The sequence below is a fragment of the Myotis lucifugus genome, unplaced genomic scaffold, assembly GCF_000147115.1.
Source record: "Myotis lucifugus unplaced genomic scaffold, Myoluc2.0 scaffold_90, whole genome shotgun sequence".
Classification (NCBI taxonomy): Eukaryota; Metazoa; Chordata; class Mammalia; order Chiroptera; family Vespertilionidae; genus Myotis; species Myotis lucifugus.
Window position 1 is genome coordinate 1,259,174 of NW_005871138.1, and position 11,405 is coordinate 1,270,578.

Here is an 11,405-nt window from a genome sequence, read left to right on the forward strand (position 1 = left end):
TAGTAGTTTCATGTGATCCAACTAATGGATTCTGGATGTAACTGGATAACAATATTTTTTTCCCATTAAAAAGAGGCAGGAGCCCGGCCGGCATGGCTCAGTGGTTGAGCATTGAACTATGAACCCGGAGGTCACAGTTCAATTCCCAGTCAGGGTATATGACCGGATTGCAAGCTCGATCCCCAGTGTGGGGTGTGCAGGAGGCAGCTGATCAGTGATTTTCTCTCTCCCCACCTCTCTCCCTTCCTCTCTAAAATACATAATTAAAAAAAAGAGGCAGGAAAAGGAACAGGGAAAAGGTGTGTGGCAGGCTGGTATGGGAAGAAAAAAATAGGTTTGTGATTCAGGGAGAAATAGGTTCAAGTCCTGGCATGGAGTTCTATTAGCTGAAAGATGCCAGGTGGGTTATTAATTATCCCTGAATCTGGATTTCCAACTTTAAAAAATTAGGATAATAGCCCTGGCCAGTGTCCCTCAGTGGTTGGAGTGTCAGCCCATGCAATAAAGGGTCTCGGGTTTGATTCCCAATCAAGGGCAGGTACCTGGGTTGCAGGTTCAATTCCCAGCCAGGGTTGGGGCGCATGTGGGAGGCAACCAATTGACGTGTCTCTCTCACATCAATGTTTCTCTCTCTCTCTCTCTCCTTCCCTTCCTTTCACTCTCTCCAAAAATCAATGGAAAAAATATCCTCGGGTGAGGATTAACCAAAAAAATAAAAATAAAAATAAAAGGTAAAAGGCAGCCCCATGTGCTTTAGAGACTGTGACTAGGCAGTTGGGTGCAGGTAATTCTCTCAACTACCCCATGAGAAAGGTACTGTGAGATTAATGGCTAAGGCACTATGTGGCATACAGCGGGAGGTCAATAAATGTCTTGCTCTTATCTTAAAACAGGAGTTAGCAACAGTGCAAAATCTCGTGTGCCATAGATGGAACCAGACAAAGCCAAGGGAAAAAAGCAAATGAGTGGAACCGAAATCATCATCAAAACAGCTGACATTCACTAGCGGCAGGTGCCCATTCAGTCCTCATCACAACCCATGGAAGCAAGAGCACTCTTATCCTTAACTGTCATACAGGTGAGGAATTCGAGCACAGAGAGGTGAAGTCACCTCCCATGCTCACAGCCTGGAAGAGCTACTGTGTAGTCAGGATTCACACCCAGACTGGCTGCTGCAGAGCCGGCACTCCAGAACCTGTCGATGATGAGAAGGGGGAGAGGGTGGGTGAAGGAAGAGGAGCATATGGTGGGTCACAGCTGCTCCATTTACTGCTCCACTTCTTACCAGGCATTGCTTTCCCAACTGCCAACTGGGCAATTAGAAGCAATAAATGAGTAGGCCGGAAAGAAAGGAGACCTGAGTGGGGAGGGGTGGCTCCAGTTGAAAAGCCACAAGGTCTTCCTGGGAAATCCTTTCTGGGCATGGCTGCCACCTATGAACCTCTTGGGTCACACCTCCCCATTCATTAGAGACTTTGGCACTAAGTCACATTCTCTCCTCAAGCTCCACAGTGCCACCACTGTGTGGGGTGTGCAGGAGGCAGCTGATCAGGTGGAGTGGGAAGTGGATAGATATATGAGCCTGATGTTCATAAGACAGGCCTGGGTTGGAAATCGAGATTTGGGAGTCATCAGAGTCTGGATGGGGATCGGAAAGTCCCACAACATCCCTTCAAACCTTTACTACTCCTCACACATCTGACCTGCCACACCCCTCTCTACTATGCTGCCTCCAATTCCTTCAACTCCCCCTCCAATGATCTCCTTCACTCTAAACCACCTGGTGTGGCTGGTGACACTGTGAATCTTGTCCCCATGTGCAACGGTGGCACTTCCAGCTCCTTCCTGCTCTTTGCCCACAACCTCCTTTCCTTCCAATTGACCTACTCAACTGCAAGCAGGGCCTACTTTTGGCCTGTCAAACTTTGACAAGGCTAATATATCAGGTTTCCCCTATCTTCACTTTCCAGGACAGAATCCATTAGCAGGATTGTTATCTGAATGATAGGCAATCGATAGCTTTGTTCCTCTCTCTCTCTCTCTCTCTCTCTCTCTCTCTGACCTTTACTCTTAACTGCTGGCAAAATCCCAAACTTATCGATTGTACTACCATCTCCTTTTGACCTGTTCCCACCTAAAAACCAGACCTCTGACAACAGACCAAGTTGGTAGATCTATAAAGCCATAATCAGCACCCCAAATACTGCTACTTAAGCCCATCTTCTCTAACGCTCTGCAATGACTACTGCACATTTCTCTGCTCTCCTTAAACACCCCATCTCTCCCTCCTAATCATCACCATTCTTTACTCATCATCGATGGAGTGGCCCCTACTTCACACAGAAATCAGAAGCTGCCACAAGGAGATTCCCTCTACTTCCTGTTAGCAAACCTGCAAACTGACTTACTTCTGCACCCACCACCTCCACTCCTGCTAGAAGACAGTTGGTGTCCAATCCCTCCAGTTCTGCAGTCGCCCATCCCTACCTGCCTTCTCAGGAACTTCATGCTTTCCGTATTATATAGAATCTCATCACTTCTGACCAGGCCACCACCATCATCTCCCACCCAGACCACCACAACCGCCTCTTAACTGGTCTTACTGCTTCAGATCTAATCTGCCCTCCCTCCCCACATTTTTCTCCACACAGCAGCCAGAGGGATTCCCTTGGAATGTAAATTAGATGATATATGTCCCTCTGCTCAAAGCTCTCTACTGCCTTCTCATCTCTGAGTAAAATCCAAAATCATGACCTTGGCCTCCAAGCCTTTATAAGATCTGGCCCCCTGCTATCCCTCTGATCTCATCTTCTACCGCCTGCCTCCAGCCTGCTTGTTGGGTTTTCCTGTTTCAGGGCCTTTGCACTTGCTTTTCCTGCTGCCTGGAAGGCCCTCCCTCCCCCAGATAGCCACATGGCTTCCCCCCTCACTTTCTTCAGATCACTGTTCAAATGTCACCTCTTCAGAGTCCTTCCCTCACCACCTAAAACTGTCATCTCTACTCCTCATCATTCTGTATCTCACCTGCTTTATTTTTTCACTTTATTCTGACTCATTTTTCTAATTTTTCTTCACAGTACTTACCAATCTTGACATATTATGTATCAGACCATATGTTATTGGTTTTTCCTCCAGTAGACTATAAACTCTATAACCAAGAGACTATTGCCTGTTGTCTGTCACTGTTGAGTTCCCAGCACCCTAGGAATTTCCTAGGCATGGAGTAGCACTCAATACTTGTTGAATAAACTGTCCCTTCCTCATTCCTGCATTTAACCTTTGCCCTCAGCGGGCCTCCTTTCCCAATACACTGAAACAAGTGCAAGCTTTTACCAATCAATCAATCAATCAATAAATAACACACCTCTACACAATACAACTTCCATGACTTCCATGTGAGAGCTGTCTGTGCTCACTGCCTATTTCCTCACCTCCCACTCATGCCTCAACCCACTCCAGCCTGGCTTTCACCTTCACTACACCACCAAAACAGCTCAAGCTAAATCCACCCACATACCACTCAATCTGATAGGCATTTTTCCAGTCTCTATTTGACCTGAGCTCCCTGCAACATTTGACCTTATTACTGACCTCACCCTTCTTGAAATTTTCTATGCTTCTTAAGCACACATTCTCATCTGCCTTCCGCCTCTTGCCAGCCCATCTCTTCTTCATTTACCTTACAGACTTAACTTCCTCTACTCAGCCAGAGCAGGCTGGGTTCCTAGCTCCCCATGCCTCTCCTTCCCTTTACTCTCTCTTTCTCTTCAGGCCGTCTTACCCTCACCTATATTTTCGATCCCCACCCAGACTCTGATGACTCCCAAATCTCGATTTCCAGTCCAGGCCTGTCTTATGAACATCAGGCTCATATATTTATCCACTTCCCACTCCACCTGTCCAATTGGATGCTCAAAGGCAGGTAATACTCAACACATCCAAGTCCCAATTCATCCCTGACCCCCTCCTCTTCCCACACACCCATTTTAAAGAACAGAACCAACATCCATCCAGTTGGGTGAGTCAGAAACTTAATAGCCTTAGCAATCCTCGTTCTCACCCAATCCATCAGCAGGTTTTTTTAGCTTTACCTTCTAAGCAAATGGGAAAACCATTCATTTCGCTCTATTTCTATTATCACTACTACTCTAAGTCCAGGCCACTAACATCTCTCATTTAGATGGTGTCAACCCTCTCTGGTCTTTCTCTAAGATAGGGGTGGGAAACCTTTTTCTGCCAAGGGCCATTTGGATATTTATAACATCATATTCATGCCATATAAAACTATCAACTTAAAAATTAGGCTGCTATATTTGGTCAAATATTTAATTAACTCACCCCTAATGCCTTGGCAGGGCCAGACCAAATGATTTCGTGGGACTTACATGGCTCACGGGCCAGATGTTCCCCATTCCTGCTCTAAGATGTTCTGAACACAATGGCCCAAGTGATCTTTCCAAAAATACAAAACCTGCCCTGGCTGGTTTGGCCCAGTGGATAGAGCGTTGGCCTGCGGACTGAAGGGTCCCAGGTTCGATTCCAGTCAAGGGCATGTACCTTGGTTGCAAGCACATCCCCAGTAGGGGGTGTGCAGGAGGCAGCTGATCGATGTTTCTAACTCTCTATCCCTCTCCCTTCCTCTCTGTAAAAAAATCAATAAAATATATTTTGAAAAACAACAACAACAAAAAAAACCCCACAAAAATACAAAACTGGTCATCCCATCACCTTCTTCCCTGTTTAGAACTCTTCAGTGCGGTCTCACTGCTTTTGGTCTAAAAGTCAAACTCCTCACAATGATCTCCAAGGGCCCTGGCCTACCTCTCCCACCTCATCCTCAAACATGCTTTCCCTGACTTTTTTTTGTGTGTGTGTAATTGTAAATTCACAAATAGTTATATCTTTTAGTTTCCTTAACAGATATACCACCTTGCTGCCACAGGACCTTTGCACATGCTGCTTCCCCATACTGCCAAAATGCCTCTGACTTTGACCTATTTAATTTTTATTTATCATTCAGATCTCCAGACTTCCTCAGGAAAGTTTTCCCTCACTTCTTGTTCACTCCCCTTGCAGGACCAGGCTTCTCTCATTCCTGGGATTTCTCAAGTTGCTAGTATGGCCCAGAGGACAAGATCATTTGAACAATGCCCCTCTTCTCCATTAACTGAAAACTCCATGAGAACAGAACAGGGTCCTTGTTTTTTTTATTTTCCTTGCATCATAACACCAGGTGTGACACCCAAATAAATACTATCTAAATGAATTTCAGCCTCATTCAGTCAACAGGAAAAAGAATTATATAAAGAACAAATATAAACTGACCACTCCCTAGGGCTGAGGGCAAATTTAAGAGTTTTATGTCCTAGCACAAGAAGGCTGTTCTCCCTATAAATCTATAAAACCTAATAAAATACCTAACAAAAAGCTAAAAGATTTATTTATAACCAAGACAGTAAACCAAAAGAAGTTTCTTATAGGAAGACTCCAGGATTAACAAACATAAAAACTCTTTTCTAAGATAACCTTGCTGGAAAGAAAGTCAAGTATTTTCCTGGCAGGCCCCTCAGCCTGGTGAAAATGGTGAGAACTAAATACAGTGCTGAGCTATTTATGTAGGAGACTCCATGTACTTGCTGATTAAGTACACGCTTTTCACAAGTTCACTCTTTTCCATAAAGAATGGTCTTACTGTTTTCCCCAGCACTGCTTACAGAATCTTCCCTGAGATTTACAAGTACAGGACAGAGCTCTAAATTCATCCAACCACTTGCTTCTCTGGTGTCCAAATGTCAGAGACTAGCAAAAAGGTCCATAAACCAGTGAATAGGGAAGATAGAGAAGAGCAAGCATTCAGCTCCTTCTCCTTTAAACATGGTAACACCAATGCCTCTGAATTTTAGCAGGTCATCTGTTAAGTGCCAGGTACTGTGTCAGTAATTTCACTCATTAATTCACTTAACCATTACAATAATCCTGTGGCACAGGTATTACCACCTCAGGAAACTCAGGCTCAAAAAAGCTAACTTATTAGCCCAGGTTCACAGGACTAATGAATAAGCAAAGTTTCAAACTCAGTTCTCAATGAATATTCCACCAATCCAATAAATAAATACCTTTCAATAACCAAAATCCAATTTTTAGATGCTGCTTCTAGAGAGATGACCTCCTCCCAAAGAATCATCATAAAGCTTTTCAACAAAGAGTAATCTGTCAGGCTCCTGAGTCCTGTTATTCCTCAGAACTTTTATAATATACAGCACTCATAAACAAAATGTCCAACCAAAATACCAGAATTTGCTAAAATTATTTTATTCTATATATTAATTTAAAGCCTTACTCTATCTGCTATGACAATTTAGGGATTTTTAAAAATTTATATTTTTCAAATTTTGCACTGAGGTTCTTCCTAATAGTGAGAATAGTTATTCTGAACACATCAAAATTAGAACATCATCATCATCATCATACGGCGGAAAAAGCAATTTACCATCAGATGGATGTATAAATGTTAAATGTTTTTTGCACATTAATATACAACTAAGAATTATGAATGTACTCCCTTAATTGGCTCCTTCCCAATGACATTTAAACAAATCTTTCATATCTTAAAAAAAAAGAGACAAAAACAACAGAAAGAAAACTTCCCATGATCCGTATCTCCTCCTCCCCTTCACACCATAGCCTAACTCTGGGAAAGAGTTGTCTGAGCTCACTATTTCCCTACCTCCCACTCACGCCTCAACCCACTCCAGTCTGGTTTCCACCTTCATCCTGCCATCAAAACAGCTCAAGCTAAGCTCTCCAAAGATCCACGTATCTCTAAATCCCATATATTTAACAGAGTAGAAAATCTACAAATTAATTTGTCATTTATGTCAGGCTAGAGCTATGTTGTATATAGCTGCTTCCCCATCTGGCTGTGCAGATGTGGGCAAGTTGCTCTCTGGGCCTTGGTTCCCCTTTCCCTACTGGACCCAAAGACAGACATCAATTACAGGCCACAACTCCAGAATTAATATGAAGGAGTTCACGGCTGATAGAGATGTCATAAATCAGAAGAACTTCATAACTCAAATGAAACTTATGGGAAACCAGCTCTTTACCCTCATTTACTTCTTCCCATTAGTCCATAAATTAAAGTAAACCAAAGACCTATGCAGTAAAACCCTGCAGGAAAAATAATTGTGATCTTTTTCATTAGAGGCCTTTCAAATACATCCCAACTATAGAAAATATGGTCTCTTTACTTACAGAGTGGTTTACTTACAGAAACTTTATTAAAACTTCATTTGCACAGAAACATCACTGTAGTATAATAACTGTTTAAAGACTTCATATACAAGAACTTTTATATGGAGAAACAATACAGCATGGTAGTTAATAGTTCTTGGGCTCTGGAGCCAGATTGCCTGTGTTCACGCCCCAGCTCCATTGCTTACTGGCTGAGTTATGCTGGCCAACTTCTCTGGGCCTCAATGAGGATAACAGTAAGAACTAAACTGCATGTAAAGCTCATGGCACTGTGCCTGAAATGTAAGAAATGCTCAGTACATGGTAGATATCATAGTTACTACATAACATGAGATGTTAAAAAGTCACTCAATTGGGTGATTACATTAATGATAATTCAGATTCATCAATTGTAATAAATATACCACTCTGGTGAGAGATAGTGATAACGGAAAAGGCTATGCATGTGTGGGGCAGGGGCTATGTGAGAATTCTTCTCTGTACCTTTAATGAAATTTTGCTGTGAATCTAAAAACTACTCTAAAAAATAAATTCAATTTTTAAGTCATTCAATTACATTTGAAAAACATATAGGTATGTTTACTATTGGCTTTACATATTCTTGATAATGACTAAGAATAATGACAACAATTATAGAACACTTAACCCTTACTTACTTGGCCATTTGTGCATATTAAATTATTAAATAAGATATCGTATCTCTTATATATATGTAAAGTATTGTTAGAATTCCATTAAAGTTTTTCAGATTTCCAGACACATTTTTCTATGCTCAATTTAAAAGCACTCAATTATCTTGTCAAGTCTGCAAACTCCATATAGTTCAAGAGCAGATGCCCTGGCCAGGTGGCTCAGTTGAGTTGGAGTGTCATCCCATATACTTAAAGGTTGTGGGTTCGAGTCCAAGTCAGGATATATACCTAGGTTGCAGGTTCAATCCTGGTCAGGGCATGTAAAGAAGGCAACCAATTGATATTTCTCTCTCATTCTCTCTTCAAAATCAATAAGCATATCCTAGAATGAGGATTAAAAAAAAAAAAAGCAGCAATATAAGTCAAGGAGAGATCATGGGGGAAAAATGGCTCTTAAATAAGACATGAAAGGGAGTTTTAGTGATATAATTATGTTACCCAACAGGGGGCTGAAAGGTTCAAGATTACTTATATGTCAAAAATTTGTTAACATGGTAAAGAGCCACAATGTCCTTGTGGTGATGAATACTCTCACGGGCTCTTCTGATTTCTCCAGATAAAGGCTGGAAGGACACAACCCCTACTTGGGAGTCTCTATCTACGCATTTGGCATTTAGTGGAGATGAATCAGTGAGATTACTCCAAACTTTTCCCATCTTGATCATCATTGTTTTTACAAGAGACAACCACCCCATCTTCATTGGGTTTATTTAGCAATAAACACAGTATTTTTGTTATGTAATTAAATTCTTATTTATTGCATCTACAAACCAAATAAAGAAAAAGCCACTGCTGAATGAGGAACCAATGTAGGTTAATATACTACATTAAGCCAGAGCACTTATAGTTTCTCTGGTTTGTAGCTTAAAATAATAAACATAAGTAAGAGCAGCAAGCCTTTACAGAGCACCTACTACATGCCAAATTCTTTGCACATGTCAACTAACTTTATAATAACCCTTTGAGGAAGGTCGATCTCTCCAAGATCACAAAGATAACAAGTGGAAGGCAGGGAAACACAGGCAGTCTTGAGTCTAGAGCACACACTCCTAATCCCTATCCAGCAGCCCCTCTCCCCTCCCCTGACAGGCTACAATTGGACTCATATCACAGAGGCTGTTTCCTGTTAAGTGCTCTTCTCATTCAAGCATTTCGACTTTGAGTAGTCATTTAATGTTCCTCTTATCAAAAATTAATGATAATCCACACATGGTAACCTCTAAAATACTAGCTCCAATGCAACCCTTCTTATACACAGGCTCATTGTGGCTACTTTTACTGGAAAGAGGACTGTGTCTTGAGATGCAGAGTGACATCTCATTAGGCATTTTGCTGTATGTTTTCTACTGTTTATAAGTAAAACAGTCATTTTTATTTAACAGCAACAACACACAATTACTCTCTTAAACAAGATGGCTGGTTCAACTCAACACTAAGTGTAGGTCTCCTTACTATAGCTCCTATTACTCAATTTTATGACCATGAGCCACTATGTCAACTTGCTATTCATTTAACCTATGGTCGAATTACTTCCTTTACAGGCTATTTCTTACAGTCACTACTAACACACTGAATGTGCATTCCACAATATGGGTTGGAAAAATCTGAACTTCTGAAGAAAGATATGATCCAAAAATGTCTAATAAGCTTTCAATGTTATGGCCCTTTATGATCCATTTTATAAGTAGGTTCCAAGAATGTGATATACAATTTGGTGAAAATTATAGGTTGTTTTCTGAGGAAGGAATGGAGACTTTTCTGCCAAATAACTATTTTGAATCGTGTGTGACAATACACTTAAAAGTAATAGTGAGAGGATAGAATCCAGGCAGGTTTCCAAGTAGAGTTATAAGTACCAGGCCTTTTGGCCTAACTAACAAACTGCTTTGTAGTGCTTATCGAGCATTCCTGATAAAAGGACATCCAACACGTAGCCTTGGTTTTTCTGAACAGAAAAGCGTTGCAAGTCTAAATCTCAGTAAATTCCTCCAAGATTATCTAAGCAACAACCTCTATGTCACTAGTTCTTGACCCTTGAGGGAGTCAGGCCCTGATGGGAATCTGATGAAAGCCAGGGGCCTTCTGCCCAGAGGAGTGCAAAGTTCACAAGCCCACTCCCAGGCCCCAAGAGAAGAATCTCAGCACTGGACCTTGGACCAGATAAGGTGAGAAAGGTGATGGCAATCTCAAACTCTGCAGAAAAGAAAACTTTCCACTTATGCAGTTTGCTGGGAAAAACAGGTCTTTTTACATATTCCAAACCAAAGGTATAGGGGCAGTGAGGCCAGATCTAGTCAACCGTATTGATCCTCACCGCCCAGAACGCTCTTCTCCCAAACTCCACAGGGATGCTCCCTGCCGTTCAGTATTCCGTTCAAATGTCACCCCTCAGAAAGGATTACTTTCTTGACACCTCATCAAAAGCATTCCTTTGTTATCACATCTCGCTCTTTTATTTTCACAAAAGTACTTATTAGTATTCAAAGGTGTCCCATTAATTTTCTTATTTACTTATTTTGTGCCCTATTTGAGTGTAAGCTCCTTAAAGGGCAACTATCTTGTCTGACTCGTTCCCCACTGTATCCCCAGTGCCCATCACGGTGCTTGGTACACAGTGCGCATGTGACAAATATCTGATGCTTTAAACTGAAAAATGGGATGTTGATGTTGGAATTAAGATTTTAACTAGTTATGAGTCAGCGCCCTCTCTCTCTCTTTCCGTAACTAGGGGTCTATCCGATCAGTGTCTACTGTGTGCCAGGCACGGTGGCAGGTGCAGCGAATCCAGAAGCGAATAAAACAGACGAGCACCCTTGTCCTCAGACCCTCCCCTGCAGTGGACCGCCCGGACCGTCTCGTCCACACCATACCTGGGAGACGCAGGAGAGCCCGCTCCATGCCCCCCGTGGAGGGGGATAGGGGAGCTCCCCAAATGGAAGGAAGGCGGTCTCCAACCCGCACTTCCACAGCAAGCCTCCGGGTTTCCCCAAACCAACCCTCCCACCTGCCCGCTCGCACGGAGCCCCCAGCGGGTGCAGAACCGACTCGAGGCAGGACTACAGTGAGCGGGTGAGGGGAGGAACCAGGAAACGGGACGCCGAGGCGAGTGCCCCAAGACTGGAGGCTGGAGAGCCTGCCGCGCCGGTCGCCACAACTTGCGGGGTGACCTTGGGCCAGTCCCGAGGCGCCAGAGCATCCGTCTCCCCCGAGGTCCTGCAGAAGGACGGCAGGGTGGGACTCGGGGTCGGGGGGAGGTGGAGCCCAGGAGGCCGGGCTGAGGGCGAGGGCGGTAACGGCCGACGCGGGGAGCCCGGCGCGGGGCCGGGCCGGGTCGGGGCGCTCACCCACCGAGCGCACCTGGCAGGCCTCGCAGCTGGGAGTGCTGGGCGCTTCACTCTTGTCGGCAGGATCTCTCCAGGGACCGGCACACGACATGCTCTGGACTGGCTCTCTGCATGG

The 11,405-nt window shown here is 43.4% G+C and overlaps 1 protein-coding gene across 8 annotated transcripts in view; it reads right to left on the bottom strand.

Annotated features, from left to right (window-relative positions):
* ARFGEF2 (ADP ribosylation factor guanine nucleotide exchange factor 2) overlaps positions 1–1,133 on the bottom strand; it is a 72,014-nt gene extending 70,881 nt beyond the window's left edge. For all 8 annotated transcript variants that reach the window (XR_002829901.1, XR_002829902.1, XM_023756160.1 and 5 more), the window contains exon 1: positions 1,112–1,133. Coding sequence is in view for 6 of the 8 variants with exons in the window: in XM_023756160.1 (XP_023611928.1) it covers positions 1,112–1,118 (7 nt within the window). In the remaining 2 variants the exon portion in view is untranslated. The remainder of the gene's footprint in view (positions 1–1,111) is intronic.
* Positions 1,134–11,405: the final 10,272 nt, after the last annotated feature.